This window comes from Semicossyphus pulcher, unplaced genomic scaffold (genome assembly GCF_022749685.1).
Source record: "Semicossyphus pulcher isolate SPU_LCO1_2020_fin unplaced genomic scaffold, fSemPul1.0.p SCAF_2, whole genome shotgun sequence".
NCBI classification, from domain to species: domain Eukaryota; kingdom Metazoa; phylum Chordata; class Actinopteri; order Labriformes; family Labridae; genus Semicossyphus; species Semicossyphus pulcher.
This window is the reverse complement of record NW_027211693.1, coordinates 34,531,917-34,550,358: the sequence shown is the minus strand read 5'-3', so window position 1 is coordinate 34,550,358 and position 18,442 is coordinate 34,531,917. Positions and strand designations below refer to the sequence as shown.

At 38.5% G+C, this 18,442-nt stretch overlaps 1 protein-coding gene across 2 annotated transcripts; it reads left to right on the top strand.

The window, feature by feature from the left end:
* Positions 1-1,110: 1,110 nt before the first annotated feature.
* Positions 1,111-17,044, top strand: irf2b (interferon regulatory factor 2b). Of its 2 annotated transcripts, none has more exons than XM_069669863.1 (9): positions 1,111-1,328; positions 3,985-4,077; positions 4,157-4,256; positions 4,862-5,038; positions 5,196-5,242; positions 7,431-7,551; positions 8,939-9,091; positions 11,931-11,968; positions 12,962-17,044. In XM_069669863.1, exons 2-9 carry the CDS (start codon positions 3,991-3,993, stop codon positions 13,229-13,231), a joined length of 993 nt encoding a protein of 330 aa, XP_069525964.1. In that variant the 5' UTR covers positions 1,111-1,328; positions 3,985-3,990; the 3' UTR covers positions 13,232-17,044. The 2 variants fall into 2 exon arrangements, with proteins under 2 accessions (XP_069525964.1, XP_069525965.1); XM_069669864.1 differs by lacking the exon at positions 1,111-1,328 and adding an exon at positions 1,400-1,421.
* Positions 17,045-18,442: the final 1,398 nt, after the last annotated feature.

Sequence of the window (18,442 nt, the reverse complement as noted above, 5' to 3'; positions counted from 1 at the left end):
ATTTTCTGTTTCTGCATTGTTACAAAGGCTGATTTCACTTTGATGTAAATAGAAATGGCCATACAGGGAAAGAGAATTATTATTCTTTTTATTATTGTATTATTTATCTGATAATGGACGCATTGGCTGCATCCTAAAGCTTGAATAGCAGTCATAGGTGTGTTTTAAAATTGATACACGGAGTTACATCAACAAGCAGAGCTACAAACAATTTAAAATATAATTGTATTTGAATCATGTACACATTTTCAAAACAAACATCAACAATGCACTTTGGGCGAGCCCATTAAAACTACCTTGTGAAAAATGCACTTCGTTTAGTTTTGAACCCCAGGGCTCTAAAACTTGAGAATAACGTAGGGCAAATAAAGTGAAAAGCTGCACTTTCCTTATAACTGCAGGTGGGGTGTTCAGTAGTACTCTAGTCTAAAGTTTCTGGTTTCGTTTCCAGCACCAACCGAGCAGAAAAGGGTCGTGAAGAGAGGAGGAGGAGGAGGAGGAGGGGAGGGGATAGGGGAAGTGAAAATGAAATCGAGCTCAAAGATCGTCTATGTTTTTGAAGGAAACGATTCTTAAGTAGCCGTTAATTTTATAAAATGAGTCACTTCTTCGTTCTTAATAATAGTTTACGCTGTTGTTTTACTCATCCTCACATGTTTTGACTGACTGGTAACTCTTTAGTTGTAGTTACAATATTAATGTTAATATAAATCGCAAAAATAACATATGGTATCCAAGAGTGGACAGGGAGAGCTAGAAAAGAAGTCGAATAAGCAAACGTAATTAAGAACTAAAATCTGTGGTAAGATGTTGGGCCAAAACTACAACTATCTAAAACTACAAGATCATGAAATATGCTGCATTGCATAATGTATACACAGATAAAAAGGGGAATTGTAGTTAATGAATTTTTTTTTCGATTAATTAAACTCTATGCTATGCAAATAAACGTCATTCTTATTATTTGGTATTATTATTATGATTATTATTATGTTGACTTTTGTGGTACCAAGAAATAATAGGAGTGAGTCCTCTTCTTGACGGTTTTTTTCTGGGGAGCGCGCACGCGGCCAAGAGACTTCCGCGACGCTGCTCGAGATCGACCAAAGCGAGAGCACGAGAGCAGGAGGGGGATTTCCAGCTCGAGCCCCCACTTCCCGAGCCAGCCGTTGTTTTGCTTTCGGTCTGGACACAGAAACAGAAATAAAGGACGGCCTCACTTTCCTTTTTCAGCCTAAAATCACAAATATATTAACTTGTCCAACTTCGGCTGCGCGTGTTATTCTGACAGCAGGACTGTGAAGCTACGGGCCATCCAAACTGAACAGGTAGCATTTTATTTCCGCATTTAACACTGTTGACTTGTGCTCACACCACACAGACTTCCTACAGGACGACATGACGGATCCCTAGCTCGCTGTGTAAGTGAAAGTAGTTCAGTCGTTTTTCTCTGCCTTTGTTGACTCGGTATGGCATTTATTTTCACTTTTGACTCGGTTGTGTTTTGGGTCGGCACACTGGAAGAGAGACAAACAAACAGACCGCGGTTCACTTCACATGAACCCCGTGGCTAGATCAAACTTTAATCCCAAATAAATCTGTCACTAACATTTAACAACATATGCCTGGAACTTGGCATTTGTTATTTCTTGATAACATGTGAGCTAGTATAATAGGCAGTGGGCTATTTTAACAAGATACTAGTATATGCATTATAAGTGTAGCGTGTCTATTATGTTGTGAGGAAAAACGGAATGACTTGTGAACAATTTTGGTGTTGTATTCAATCCCCCCTGCCTGTATTTGAGCTGTATTACAGATAACTTGTACTACTCTGAGTCTAATTAATGTGTTTGTAGACATTTTAGAACTTTAAGTAAGGAGTAAGCAGAGTAGGTCATTCCATAACACTCAAAAAAATCTTACTTAACATTATACATAACATAATTTCAATAATAATAGACTTAGCTATTAGACTATTTCTATTTGTAATTAAAGAGCCCATCATTGTTGCAGACATTGTATTCATTATTCATTATTATTTTTGCAGACTATGTACTTGTGCAATTCTATCGCCTGCCTTTTTTAAAACTGAGGATAGTAAAAGTCCCACATTGTGCAATCAGTGGAAAAACTGCATTCAGAAAAGAAAAAAACCTTTTCACAGTACATTAATACATTATTATAGAGCAGTGTACATGTCTGAAACTAGACTGACATTATGTTCTTACTTTTTAGGGTTTTTACCTGATTTATTTTAAGTTTTCTTTAAAACACAGTAACGACAAATAGTAAACAACATACCTGTGACAGGAAATGAAAAGGTAAATACAAACTTACAAAAAACAACAATAATAAGGGGAAATTAGATAGACAACACTCTGAAAGTCTGTGGTACCCTGAAAGTCATTACTTATGTTTTAACTTTTTTTTACCAATGCAAACCTCTACTTACTTTTTATATGAATGTTTTATTATAAATGTTGTCCAGTAACACAGAGCATCTTGTACTTTCATTCATTATTTTTCAACCTTTTTTACCTGATTCATTCAAGTTTTATTTAGAACACAATAGCAGCACAAAGTAAACAACATACCTGTGAAAGGAAATGAAGAAGTAAATGCAAACTTACAAAAAACAATAATAACCAAGGCAAAATGAGATGGACGACACTCTGAAAATCTGTGGTACCCTGAAAGTCATTACTTATGTTTACATTTTTATATCACTACTTATGCTAATGTTTTATTATTATTTTTTCCAAAGTAACACAGAGCATATGATATTGTACTGCAGTCAAGCTGTATGTCCTGTATGCAATGTTTCACTGACTGAAAACCGGATGCAGCTGGAAGTTTCAACCCTGTGGCTCATAAGGGAGAATATTTTGTATTTGCTGTGATGTGCTGTGCCATGTCACCCTGTTTGACCTGTTAGGGAGCTCATTCTCACGTCAGGAGGCAGTGTGTTGGCTCGCTGTAGCACGTATGGGGAGTGTCAGGCCATCAGACTTTTATCATATCAGACCCGGCTTTTAAATCAAATGGGGGTGGGGCTGAACATTGCTCTGACTGTTTTAAAATAAACTTACTGTCCTCCTAATTTTCTTTCTGTTCCTTTTTTCATCCTCCCTTTTGTCCTGTGCTCTAACATATTTTATTCCAGAATTAATTTAATCAGACCAAGGAGCTCTATATGGGCCTGTGGATAGGAATGGACAACATGGCGGCTGATACAGACATGATCTGACCGTTGTATTTGTGAACAGAATTTTACGACACCTTTGCTTTATAAATGTAACTGTGAACTTGGGCAAGAGTTTTATCTTTATTTTACAACCACAGACAAAGTGGATTCTGCTGTCTCCTCTGAGGATTGTATGAAAAGTCACCTTCAGTGGCTGCTTGCTCTCACATATCAAGCAGAGTAGGTGCATGCTGTTGTGTTTTCACATGTGTCTTGCCTGTATAATAATAATGATATACAATAATTAAGGTTTTTTCCCATAGTACCCATATACCCAATACGAATAGGGGAACATTTGCAGAACTGCAGAGGATACTTTATCTAGAAAAAATATTAGTAATGCATCATTCTTTAAATATTTATGCTATGATAATTAAAAAAAAATGCAAATGTAAGTTTGAAAAAAACACATTTTCAATTAGTTTTTCTAATTTCTGTGCAACTGTTAACTTTTCAACTGTTACACACACGCAATCACTTTCAAGTTTTTGCTTGTTTCTTGTTTGCTTTTTTCTGAAGCTTTGAAAGTGCATGAGTCAGAGAAAGATTTGCAATCAGCTGCATGAAGCCAGTGCACATCATGAAGTGTTTTTCAGTTACAAGGTTGTTGTTTAGTAAATCAGTCAATGGTGGTGCAGAGCTCAACCAACAACATTTTGCACTGGTCAAACATCATACACACATTCAAATGTTGCTATCTATAATGTGTTTGCATCTGAATGTGCATGTGCTCACAGGTCACGATGCCAGTAGAAAGAATGAGGATGCGGCCGTGGCTGGAGGAACAGATCAACTCCTGTCAGATACCAGGGCTGAAATGGGTTAACAAAGTAAGTGCATAGATATACCTGCAAACACACAGACACTTTTTTAATAGTTCAATAGTTGACAAAATGTTAATATCTCTAGGAGAAGAGAATCTTCCAGATCCCATGGATGCATGCTGCGCGTCATGGCTGGGACCTGGAGAAAGACGCTCCTCTCTTCATGAGATGGGCCATACACACTGGTAATACAAAGAAACAATCACACATTCAGTGGTTCTCCATTTAGGTTGCTTTCATTTCATGTGCAAAACACACAAATACACTCCTTCTGACTAACATGAAAGTAACTTTTGATTTACTTAATATTATTGAGTAGGACATTATCAGAAGGCTCTGTTTACTAAGGCCACAAGAAGTGTCCCTTGAGTTAAAAAACACAGTAGTGCTTTTGAAAATCCCACAACTCCTTGCTGTATCACTAACGAGTAACAATCAAAAAGCAGAACTATTGCTCACCAATACATGGACAGGTGCGTAGTAGAAACATTGTCCGTTGATCTTATACCGTGGATTGTGGGAAATTTATGAACAACTTTTCCGCGTAGAGACCTTCATCAGGTTGTCTTCAAAACACAATAACCTGATGAAGGTCTCTGTACGGAAAAGTTATTCTTCATATATTTCCCACCATTGCAAATGTACTAGAGTGTTTGCAGTTATTAGAGTTATTTGTTTCCCTACAGCAGTAAAGAAAAAAAATGAGAGAGAAAAAAATGTTTGTGACGTAGACCATCTGAAGTGAAAGATAACCCTTTTGTCTGATTTTTTTGAATTTGTGTATGTGTAGGTAAATATCAGCCAGGCACAGATCGCCCAGATCCAAAGACATGGAAGGCTAATTTCCGCTGTGCCATGAACAGCCTGCCAGACATAGAGGAGGTGAAGGACAAAAGCATCAAAAAGGGAACCAATGCCTTCAGAGTCTATAAGATGCTCTCCTCCTCAGAACGAAGCATGAAGAAAGGTGAGTGCTGCTGCTGATCCTCAGCTTGATGTGGTAATGATCTCCATGGCTTAAAACAGTCAATTTATAAATCCACATTAACTGTCTCAATAGACTTGCAAGTCAAAATGTGGCTTTTAAATCAATTACTGAAATATCTGTGTTTCTGTCCCTGTAGGAAAGAAGAAGACAGACAAGGAGGGGAAAGCCAAGGGAAATAAAGAGGTAGATAAACATGTAAATGCCCTTTCTTACATGAAACCCACAACATTGGCAGGATAGGCTTTTGGCTTGTGTGGACATGTACCATAAAAATCTCTTAAAGAAACCAGGTTGTTCACACATGATATGACCCTTAGAAATACAATCAAAATGATATTCCTGCTCACCGTAAGTAGCAGCACTAGGAAGACTAACAGCAAAGAAGAAGAGCCTGTGGCTGATTTCAGGCGGTGCAGTGCAGTGTCCTCCAGTTTTGGGGCACATTGTGCATCTTATATTCCTCTTTACAGAGCGTTGCTGCTTCTGTTCATGCTCAAGGATTTCTGAAGTCTTGCTCAGTACTGAGCTGGCGAATTGCCAAATTATCTAACATGAACAATCTCCTCTGGCTGCGGTTCCCACGTGACACAGACATTTGCCAGATTGTTTGGGCAGTTACCGAGCCTTCCTCAACTATTTGGTTCTGTCTCTCCAAGCAATGCACAAGTTAAACCACTAGCTACTCCACTGATGATACTCAACGTAAATCATAAATCATAAACTTAGTATTAACCTTTCTGTAGACAGTCCTCAAGTCTGCCTGGCCTAAATTTGAATATAAAGCATGAAGATAGGTTTGTGTCAATGTTATTTGAGGGAAGAATTAATGTCTTAGTGTGTATCTGTTAAGGTGAAATGCCTGCCACAAATACAATATTTATTTGCAAATACACAAACAAATTCAACAAATAATCAACATATTTACTAACACTTTAAATTGATGTACGCCTGAATAAAAGATGTGAACAAAACACACACCAGCACTCACTGTGTAACATTACCATGATGATCACGTGCGACTGAAAACGGCAGGTTGATATGATATAAGCTAATTAACGTTGGGATGTGTGTAAAATGAAAATCAACATCAATCAGGTCCACAAATTCCTTTTTGATCCACAAATACATTTCACAATGTTGGAATGTTGTAAATGTTAGGGATAAAGTCACAAGTGCTTTTTATCTATCTGTATTTTTATTTAACAGTGTTAAATATTTACATATTACACCTTCACACATGGAGTGTGATTGGAAAAATCCCTAAAGTCAAAAGTGAGGAGGGTGTCAATAAAAAGTCTCTAGCAGTTAAAAGCAGCATCAAATATTATAAATAACTTTTTATTCTGTATTTTCTTTATATAACTCATGGTGAAATGTAAATGGACTGTACTTCACACATTCACCCATTCACACACTGATGGCAGAGGCTGCCACGTAAAGTGCCCACCGGGAGCAATTTGGGGTTCAGTGTCTTGCCCAAGGACACTACGACATGTAGCCTGAGGGAGCTGGGGATCGAACCTCCGACCTTCTGATTGAAAGACGACCGACTCTGCCACAGCCGCCCCTCATCACACACATCACACATATCACACATCACATTACATTAAATTAATGTAAGAAAATAAATGTCAATCAAGCTATAGGAGCCAGAAATGGTCAAATCCCAACATACCCTCTCAAACAGAAATACTGAAAACAACAAATCATCAACTTCTCTTATGAGGTGTTTAGGGATGAACAAGAGTAGTCAGTAGTTGGTCAGTTTAATTTGTGAGTTTATATGCCTTAAATGCCCCAGGTATCATACTGTCTTATTAGATATGCTATCCATCCATATATTCATCAATTATCTTCAGCGTATACGAGGCCAAGTCGCGGTGGCAGGATAAATAATCCCTCTAGCGAGCTCTGGGTCTGCCCCGGGGTCTCCCAGTTGAACGTGCCCGGAAAACCTCCCTTTGGAGGTTGTGACAACAGGTGAGGGTTGGAACGTAGATCGACTGGTAAATCGAAAGCTTTGCCTTCAGGCTCGGCTCCCTCTTCACCACGACAGTCCGGTACAACCCCCACATTACCGCTGATGCTGCAGATTATAGATATGCTATTAGTTATGATATAGTGTGTACTATATTAAACTGGTAATGTCAGCATTTGTGTGCATTAAAAATTTTTAAATGCTTGAAATGTAAATTAAATGTTTTCCACTCTAAATGTTCTTTTCATACAGTTGTTTTTCCCAGTGTGATGAAAAATCAGAACAGAAAAAAATGTCCTTTTACAGGAAACAAAACCTGCATACAAACTGAACTTTATTGACCTTTCCCAAATATCAATTGTTGTCTTTCTGTTTCCACTCTCTGTCCTTCAGGCAGGGTCTCCATCTCCAGACAGGACACTCTCTGATGCTCATGTGGGAATTATCGACTACACCAAACAGGAAACGATCAAACAGGAAGTCGTACAGCCAACAATAACGGATAGTGCCTCAGGTATTTCACCAGTTTTCTTTATTAATATTTTTCATTTTTGTGCAATTTTTTATTGACCAAAATGGAAAAGGTCACATCGGTCTACTTTTCAGTGACTGCCATACAGTGAGAGGAGGCCCTGATGCTTAGGTCATAAGGCTGCCCCCTTAAAGTTGACCATTAGAAATATATCGATCACATAATAGATAGTTGAGAAGACCCCAAGATTTGATTCAAATCCTACATTTGGTTAGATAATAAACTACTATGTAAACTACTGTGTCATGAGACTGAAATGAAAATGGGTTCAAGTAGTCGAAAGCTTTGAACTGAACAGTGACAATTCTGAGTTGGGTACAGCCATACCAAGGTTTGTCATGCCACAGTTAAAACTGTTTTAAATGTATAATATTTAAAACGGTTTCGTTGTTTTTGGCGGCACCTATGAGGATAAATGATAATTGCGGGAGCACACTTCCCAGACAGTGCTGCATGTGTGACGTTCACGGTTGGCTCCGGTTGTAACTCTTGATTTCCGTGGCTGACGATCTCTGACGGTTTGCCTTCATCTGAGCGTCCAATTTGTTTCTTTTCCTTTGGATTTTCACTTGTTGTTGAAGTTGTATCTGTAGTCATCCATCTTTTCTTTGTTTGTTCAGCCATAGTAGATTACTGTTTACTCACAACACTTGCAGAGAGCGGAAAAGCAGCCGCTTAGCTCCGCCTACCCTCTCTGGCAGACCAACCACTGCTGGCTGATGGAAAACGTGTCACTAACTGTGCGGCGCCACAGACACTCAGTCTGTAATAATACTATATACTGCAAATGCAAAGGCTTTCATCAGTGGGCCATAGGCTCAGTCACCATTGTGTTACCTCATTCAGCGATAGACAGAGACTTAACACACATTTATTTAAATTAAAATCTTTGAGATTATTACTTTAATAACATCACCTTACATTTTTAGGTTATGAACAGCTGATGGAGGAAAAATAATGAGCACTATTTCTCTTGCAACAGTAATGAGATGTGTAACTAGATCATAAATGGACTGTACTTACATACAGCGCTTTTCTAGTCTTTGCGACCACTCAAAGCTGCTTTTACACCACATATCACATTCACACACACATTCACACACTGATGGCAGAGGCTGCTACGTAAAGTGCCCAACTGTCAATCGCTTTTTACATTCATACCCGTTTGCTCTGCCACTGGGAGCAATTTGGGGTTCAGTGTCTTGCCCAAGGACACTTCGACATGTAGACTGAGGGAGCTCCGACCTTCCGATTGAAAGACGACCGACTCTGCCACTGAGCCACAGCTGCCACATAAATATGTTTTTATTAAAACCTAATTTAATGCACGTTCAGCCCATCATAACTTCTCCTCTCTGTCCGTTCACAGCCATTCAGAGTTCCATAGATGACCATGTGATCACCAGCGAGCAGCTGCCATTCGTCTGCCAGACGATTGAAGTGACCACTGAGAATGAAGAGCAAACTGTTAGCTCCTCCCACTCGTATCCACTTCAAATCTCTCCTGTGTCATCATGCTGCGGTGAGACAACCCACACACACGTACAAACAAACACACTGCATTTTGCTATGACAAGGAAATTAAATAGGTTAGTTACGTGGGATTACGCTTGTAGAAGCAGTGGCTGAATTTAAAACCACAACTTTGACCACAGTTACGAAGGGCAAGAACAAAGTAATTCCCACCATTATGAAAAAAAACCTCTAGGGCGTAGTTAATGGAGCTTGTGAAAGCTTAATCTGGCTGTTCTTGTGGTTCAGTTGGTGACCCTATGAACTGTTAATATCTGTCATTACATCATCACTGATTACATCACCCACCTAAACTGCATCTTCTGTAATGTTCCCAGATTTTCTCTTCAATGGAGAACATCGTAGGCCAATCAGCTGCATGTTGAAAATGACTAACTATAGATGTAACACATAGAAGCTAATCATGGCTGTGAGCAATATTTCAATCAGGAACATTGGACTGTTTTAGAACTTGTAGTTCAATTGTAGAATGACTTTAGTTTAAATTATTTTTATCCAAAATCCAAAGTACAAATTCTATTAAGTCTAATTTTTAAAAAAGGATTTAAGCAGGAGCTTCAAAAAGGGGCTCACTGAAAACTGAACATTGTAAAGACTGGTTCATTTTATGCCGGGGGGAACTGTAAATAAGTAAATTAACTTGAGTGCTGTACTTAAGTACGTGTTTTAAGTATCTGTACTTTACTTGAGTATTATTTTTTTGGAAAACTTGTTACTTTTACTCGACTACGTTTGAAAGACACATATCGTACTTTTGACGCCACTACATTTCTATGAATGTTGTCGGTACTTGCTACTTTTGCTCTGAAGTCAGCTGATGAATTTTCTTTTCCTTTCTAAAATCTGAAAGACAATAAACTGTGTTGTGTAGTTCTGCGCATGGTTTGTCTAAGTGGTGTTGCCGTACCTGTACCTTGTGCTTCTCCATGGTTGAATGTTGAGCAAACGCAGAGCAAACGTCAGATCAGGCAGTTCATTTAGTGGTTGTCATTATGGCTACGACAGATGATATGAGGAACGATTCACCCATGTTTTTTTGACTGCACTCATGCGTTGTGAAAACCTTTTGAATTTTTTTTAAAAAAGTACTTTGAATACTCAAGTATTTTTAAAAGCGAGCTCTCCAGTACTTAAGCTCAAGTAGTAATTTGACTGAGCAACTTTCACTTGTATTGGAGTCATATTTGACCAGGAGTATCTATACTTTGACTCAAGTCATGAAGTAGTGTACTTTGTCCACCACTGGTTTTATGCCTCTGCACTGGGGATAGCTGACAGGCGGCGTTACGTCTTCAATTGTGTGTTTGTCCATATATATGTCCATCCCATTCTTGAGAACACGGCATCTCAAAAACTCCTGTAAGAAATAACGAACATGCTACTGGATTCCAGGTTGAACTGATTAGATTTTGGTGATGAAAGTTCAAAGTTCAAGGCCACTGTGACATCACTACTGACCCATTCTTGTGATATCTCAGGAACGCTTAGTTGAAAAAAAAAATTCTAACGGTTCAAATGTCCACTTGGAGTCAAAGGTGAACTAATTAGGTTTTGTTCAGAGGTCAGAGTCACTGCTCTGCTTAAGCTAACAGCTAACTATCTGTGGTAGATCTAAAAATTCAACTTGAGACAAATTAGCTTGACGCTGTCAGGAAAGCTGTTCAGCATTTAGATTTCCAAACTTACTCGAATGCATCACAAATGGTCGACAAATGAGCATTTTAAAAGTAGTCTTCTTCTCCTCTTGAGGACAAACCTGACAAAGCTCACATTTTTACTTTTTACTAATCTGCATCATGATGTTGACATTTCGGCAAAGGCAAGACCCGTTAAAGTAAATCACAAGAGAAACGTTTTTTTCTGTGAACAATACAGCACGCGGAAAAGGAAGTCTTGACAGGAAGTTGTTTATCGCTAACCGCTGGCTACATGCCAGGCATGTTCACCAGAGGCTATAAGGTCGTCAGACGATAGCCGATGGGATCCGAGATTGGAGTCACTGTGATCTCTGAAAGCACTTTTTTGGCCAGAGCTCAATAATTTATAACTTTCAGAAAGTCAAATAGGATAGGCTTTTTTCTTATCCAGAAGGTGAGAGGTCAACTTCACGCCGCTGTGACATCAAAGGTTTTGTGATTGTGGTGGGAGCTCCTGCTAATGTAGGTCTACTTATGACGGTGATTTGTTTTAAGCTGGAAGAGCTTTGTTTAGCTAATATGTCCTTTCAACTAGTCAATATATAAAACTGGCTACAGATAAACTCGTATACATTCTTTCTGGAAATACCGATGAATGTGAACTGCAACTTGATTGGTTGGCCGAGGTATACAATCACAAAGCGGTCAATCTAGTTACCTACTCATCTCACCTCTCTATGTGTACCCGTCCTCTCTCCAACCAGTCATTCAGGCAGAGTTGGCTCTTCCAGTTTAGAGTTGTAATCGTTCCATCTTTGTTTCTGGGGGTTTTTTTTCTCGACCTTTGTCGGTCACAAACAAGTGAAAGAGTCAGAGAAATGATTGATGAATTAATTTAATTTGAATCCTGTTTTTTTAAAATAATTTAGTTCAGGTTTTTGCTTTTTGTGTACAGATGTTTGAACTGTTGAAGCAGTAGAAAATGCAGAGCTGGATGTTAGCCTGCTCGCTCTGTTTTCTGGTTACACTCAAGGTTTAATAGAACTCTTCCTCTTTCTCCCGCTCTCCAACTCTTTCTCTACGTCTGTTTTTCTTCCTCCATGATGTATCTGATTTAATGATGACAATGCAAATTATCCATTTCCTGTATACTGAAATATTTTCTGTGCACTTGTCTATTTATTTCTACAGGCAGCGACACAGACAGTGACACAGAAGACACCAAAGAGGTGAGTAGCCCATAATGTGCTCACAGCGGAGAGAGTGATGAATTAATGATTAACTGCTCTGATCTTCAGATGAACAGGTTTATACCTGTTTCAGCCTTACTTCTGAAACAGGGTGTGTGTGTGTGTGTGTGTGTGTGTGTGTGTGTGTGTGTTCCTTCCTGTAATGTTGCGAGAGACTGAGAAAAGGGAGGGCCTTGTCAGGAACTGAGGCTGTCAAACATTAACAGTGTGATTTCAGGTTGGCCTTTGTAGTACATTGTAACCACGTCGAACACATACACACCACACACGCAGACACTATCTCTTATCAGTGGTGAAAGTACAGTCTTCTCAGTGTTTTTATAGATTTTCTTTTGATCTGATGTCATTTTTTTTGTGAAGACTAGAAATAAATAAGAAATGCAGTTTTTTGCCCGTGTAACATGAACACTATCTGCATGTAAGCAGCAGCAGCCTACGAAGCTTAAAATGTTCAAATGTATGAACAGTTGTTGATTGAGCTCTATGATCAGTTTTGCAGTGGTGTTTCAGTGTGGAATTTCTAGGGGTACAAGAAAATATTGATACACTTTAGTATCCCAGCTTTATTTTTACAGATAAGGGGCAATGCAAAGTATCTCCAAAATGTGTACAAATACATACAAAATCAGATCCCTGTGTGCTGACTGCATGAAAACTTCATTTTAGTTTCAAATTGTATTCATATCGTGGTGTGTTCCTTATACTATGAGTTTTTCTAAAATTAAATAAAAAATATTATATAGCATTATATAGCAGTTAATTGAATCGAAACCCCTGCACAAGACATTGTATTGCCAGTTTCTAGCCAATATACAGCCCTAGTATTAACAGTTGAATTGAAGCTCATTTTCACAACAACAGCGTCAGAGCAAGAAAGTGATTTGGCTCATTTCTGACTGTATTTTTAATTATGCAGTAATGTGACTTATTTTTTTTCTTCTTTGTCTCCTTTTTAAATGTTGTGACTAAAAGGGTGTCAGTGCAGTCTGGAGGCGAGACTACAGCACATCAGTTCTCAGGGTTCCCTCATATCCCCTCCCTGGCATGGCCACCTTTGTCAGTGCAAGCAAGCCAAACTTCAGGGTCACAAGCACACGAGACCCGGCCCCGCTTATCAGCTACCACACGGACGGCTGGATGCCTGCCTACAGCCAGAACTCTCTTGTATCTGAAGCGAGCAGCCACGCCCATGAGATGCGTGCAAGTGTCATTATGAAAACCTCTGACATCACATCCTCCTGACCTCTGACCCCAGACAAAGGGGTATCAACACAGCTTCCAGAGCATAGGAATGACAGAGACTGTTTAATTTCTTCATCAGGGCTGGGTGCAGCCTAAACAGGCTGAGCTTCAAAACCTTTGATTTTATCTTAGCTTCTGTCTGGGCCATGAACTCTCTGACTTTTCTTTTTTATTGGAGACGCTTGCTATCGGATGACTTCCCCCTTATTGGTTGAGCAACTAAGCCCCAATTTATTGTTTCTGCATCTTTATGGATGTCAGGGTCAGTGTGATGTAAATTTAGCATGAATAAATAGAGTGTGTATCGGCCTGTTGTCAGTGTCCACATCTGTTTGGACAACATTTGGCCTTTTGATACACCATAATCACTGGTGGACCATTTTCTCTGCTACTTGGTGCTAACATTTGAGCATACACTTTGCCAAAGAAAATAATTGCCCTGCTGTTATCTAGCGAAAGAAAAATGTAGTTTTAGTTGTAAAACGTTATATTCTTGTTATTGCACGACTTGTGATGAGTATGTTTTTATTAATATTGCCTAGCTGTAGGTTTGAAACTACGTCCTCATACCAATCCTCTGTATAATTTTAAGATGTATACAGTCTGCAGTCTCCTAAAACAGAGGTTCCAGAACTTTTCCAAAACAACATCGCTTGCCTCTCTTCTGTTTTTGGGACCTTGTAGGCGTTTTTTTTTTTAACTTATTCTGCTTTAAGCAACAACTGAAGAGTCACAATCCAACGGCATGCTGACATGTATGTTAGTAGTTCCTGCTGTTCACTTCTTATGGGAAACAGTCATTATTTGTTGATCATATGAAGGTGTTTTTTTTATCTCCTGACATTTTCCAACTCTTCCTACTAAGATGAAGATGGAATTCACTGTGTAGTTTGAAGATCTTTCTCCATTAGGTATTAAAACCAATAACCTGCCAAAATAATGTAAGCTCAAGTGTTAGCAACGTAGCAGTAAATTGTTTCCTGGCACACTTTTATTATACAAAGCAATCTGTGTTCATAACAAACTTTTATGGGGAATTAGATCTCTGTTTGCAAACCAGCGTAAGTTGCAAGAATCTAATGCTGTTTTATCAAGATCAACAATAACAATCATGATGAAGCCCTGATTGGCCCTGCTGTGGAAAGAAGGTGTGCGAGTGTGTGTATCTGTCCGTCTGTCTGGAGACCTCAGGATAATGTACCCACCAACACAGACAGACGAACAGATGGAGTGAACAACTGACTCACTGACAGACAGACTGACAGACTGTGAACAATGTATTCATGTTTTTTCTTCTCTTCTGCCTCCTGGTGTTAATAATGTACATAGCTTATATGTATGCCCGCAAGCCGCTATAGCACCTTACGGACCGCACTTGTGTGTATGTGTGTTAATGAGTGTGTGTGTGTGTGTGTGTGTGTGTGTGTGTGTGTGATGGGGAAGGAGAAAAAGCCTTATTGAAGATATGTGCCTTTGATAAATTGCGGCTGGATTCAAACTATCTGTGCTTTACTCTGCTGGTGACATGCAGGTAGCTTCTTAGGACTTTTGTGGACTGAGACAGCTGGCCATGTTTGGATGGGAGCATGCAGTGCAATGGGTAGTTCATTCTGCACATTAAAAGTGAAGTCTTGCTATGACAATAAGAACAGGGAAGTGTGGGCTTTGTGTGGGCAGACGTTCATATTGTTGTTTTTAGTCTTCTCTCTTATCTCCAAACTTCCCATTCCTCACTTGACCTTAGAGCTCAGATGACGCAGTACAAGTCTGTCCTCTGTTTTGTTTCCATTCCTCCCTGCTTAAAGTACAGTAACCTCTGGCCTTAATCCTGATACCTTAGAATAAGTCTTCTGACATATTTGTGCAGTGTCATGAACCACGGCAGCAAGAGGAAGATACTTCTTGTTTCTTGTGTGTTACTTGGCATAATTGCTAAACCCTAAGTCTTAATCATAGGCGCCGTTTAAACTTTAGGGTTTGGGGCTCATTAAATAAAAGAGAAGTTCAGACGTAATATCAGTAAATATTGTATCATCGTTCAAAGTCAAGTCAAGTTTATTTATAGACCACATTTAAAAACCACTCATGTTGACCAAAGTGCTGTACCACCAAGAGAATCCACATACACAATATGACTCAAATAGTAAAATAAATAAAATCGAAGAATAAAAAAGAAAAGAGCGGAGATAAAACGGAAAAACAGAATAAATGTAGAAGCTGAAAGAAGCTGGTTTAACAACTGAGGTGATCTGTTTGTCGAGTTTATAAGAACTGTCAATCATCTTGGGGTGATGTTTGACAGTTCTTTTAAATTATTATGCTGTGTGGAGGAAAAACATGTTTTATGATTAGTGGGTATAATTTTGTTACATTTTATGATTCACACCTCTAGATGCATGTGTAACTGTGCAGTTGTTGCCTAGTGTTATATTCAGACCTATCTGTGGTTAATTACTCATAAATCACAACTTAGATTTAATTTTGGCTAAGTGTCTGAGTGACCCCCTGAGCCGACATAAACTGCACCTATGGTTACACTGTTAGTTGCACATTGTAATTCATAAAAAAAGAAAAGCAGCAGAGTTATGCGATGTTTATTGTTTGAATTTTGAAGCAAGCTACATGCAACGTGTGTTGCTTTTTAAATTAGCAGGAAGCTGCAGTCATAAGTGCCAGAGTATGAAATGATTGTATTAGTGCCCCTGAGAGTCACTGCTCCTCCGTTTTGAACTTTATCAGCAGCAGAAAGCTACTTGATTAGCAGCTAGCAGGCTAAAGCACATTCCTCACTCCCAGCCTGTAGCAGAGCTCCAGTGGGAGCAGCTCTAAGAATCACTGTAGGAAAACAACAGGACGAATAGGAACCCTCCATGATTATGAACCAAATCACTAGAGAATTTTACACTGGATGCACATTACTATCATGGTGAACTTTAGATTCTCGCTGAATCAAAGGGGGTTGTGCTTATGTGTCTTAAATGTGCCTTTCTTGTGCAACTTGCATACTGAAAGAAAGTTTCTATTTTTGAGTGGTTACACCTTATGATAGTTCTCAATGGGCTGCAAAATTAAGAGCAATGTCTGCTAATAAGTTTTGTCAACAGCTATGACACCTACTTTTGTTAACCACGTCTGTCCATGTGTCTTTTTACCTTTAACAATGTCATATTGATCACAGCCTCTCTGCGCGCCATCGTTATTTACACAACCCTGTGGTTGTGATGAACAAATCAGATGCTCATTGGGAGATTTGCATGTGCCTACTTACTATAAGTGTTGCTTTGAATATAAACAGCATGATCCATATTGGGCCTTTACACCAGTTGGTGTAAAGGCCAGTGGTTTTATGTTTTAAATATTTAAGATTTTATTGACCTGAAATCAGTAACATCTGGTTGAATAAAGAAATATTTAGACTCCTTTATCATTCACATTGTCTCAAAAGCATGGCCATGTCATTAATTTGAAGACGTTTAGCAAGGAATAACCTAAGTGCACTTATAAGTTGACACCATTTCTGCTGCATTATGTGTATAAAAGGGACGTCAGTGCAGCAAAAGTAAAAGTTGATGTCGGGTTTGATGCCTGTGATCGGAGGCTCTGAATCACCAGGGGCGTCTCAGCCTTGCGCTCAGCACGTATCGTAAAGAACAATACTACCCTATAGTTGAGAAAACAAGATAACTGCTGAGCTACTTGCAATGCAGCACAATATTTCCACTTCAACCTGTCACCACTGTTTATTCTCTGTACATCATGAAGAGTACTTGTGAATCAACATGTAAATCTGAATAAAGACTGTTTTTGTATTTATTCTGATGTGTTTAACTTGTTTTAAGACACATAGAGGGGAATGTTTATTGCCGACAGCACTCATAAAGATCAGAGTCCAGTGTTATGACTCTGAGGAGACAAAGACTTGTTGCCTGTCCTTTCTGGGGAGAGAGACAGGGTTAGATAAGAAAGAAGGTTTGGTGCTGAGGTATGCAGGTTAGTACATGTAATAACTGCACAAGAATATGATGGGTTTATGTACTGAAAGGAAAATGCCTTTTTTTAAATGCCTGTAGTTTAGCTTTCTGTCAGAGCAGATGTCTCCAGTTTCACACTTTTTAACCACTCACTCAGCGTAAGCAGAGCACTAACTGCTGTTTCAGTTTCACTTGCTAGTCTCAGTTCTCATTCTACTTCCTGTTTGTCTCTGGGGCCTCGGTGCATGGCTGTCCAGTTGTCTTGACAACTACAAACCACATACCATTAGTCAGAATAATCAGTCTGTTTTTTAGTAAAGTATATCCACTGTATAAAATGTCTCCTTTCCCCCTCCTGCTTCCTGCTTTCATCCAATCCACCACCAACAGGGAGCGTCATCACAAGGTTCTACACTGCTATTGGTTCCCTCCAACATGAGTTTTACAAATATCAAAAGAAACATAAATAATAGCTTCAGTATATGTTATAATATAGGCTTCGTCACAATCAGTTAAAATTTTGACTGATTTTCTTAAAAACAGATTCATAAAAGATGTAAATGTTTGTATTGAGTCAAAAATGTAAGATTATTGTGCAAAGAGATGAGGCAGACAGTCTGCAGTGATGAATCAATGATGCCATCTAGTGTTTAAAAGTATGACTGCAGCTGTATTGATGATGCACTTTACATGAATGTTTTTTTTCTATTAAACTTAAACATGTGCTGGTCCGAGGACTAAACACTGGTGCAGGGTTTGGCTGACAACAGAGTACTACTAGAAAAATAAATCAATGTGGATATATAAAAACAAATTATAAAGTGTAAAAAAATTATTACAGGCATTTTAAGTTATTTTCACATTTAGTTGTACTTGTATCTCGGTATATATTTATCAATATATTTGAAATGTATGTTTACTTTATTTTTGCATATGAATCATCATCATTTTCTCTGTATATTTATAACATTTTTGAAATGTATTGATTGTATTTATGAATGAGTATATGATGTCATAAGAAGACCTGCCCACAGCCAGTTGATTGGCAGCTCGACAAGCACAACAAAAGGCAGAATATGGAAATATAAAGAAAATATTACTAAGTTACATTTTAGTAAACAAATAATAACAATAACAATAACAATAACAATAAAAATAAATCAAAATATAGAAAAAATAAACTTGTATGAAAAAAATCTAAGAAAGAGTATTTTTCAATTTTTCCCTTTGCTTGATGGGT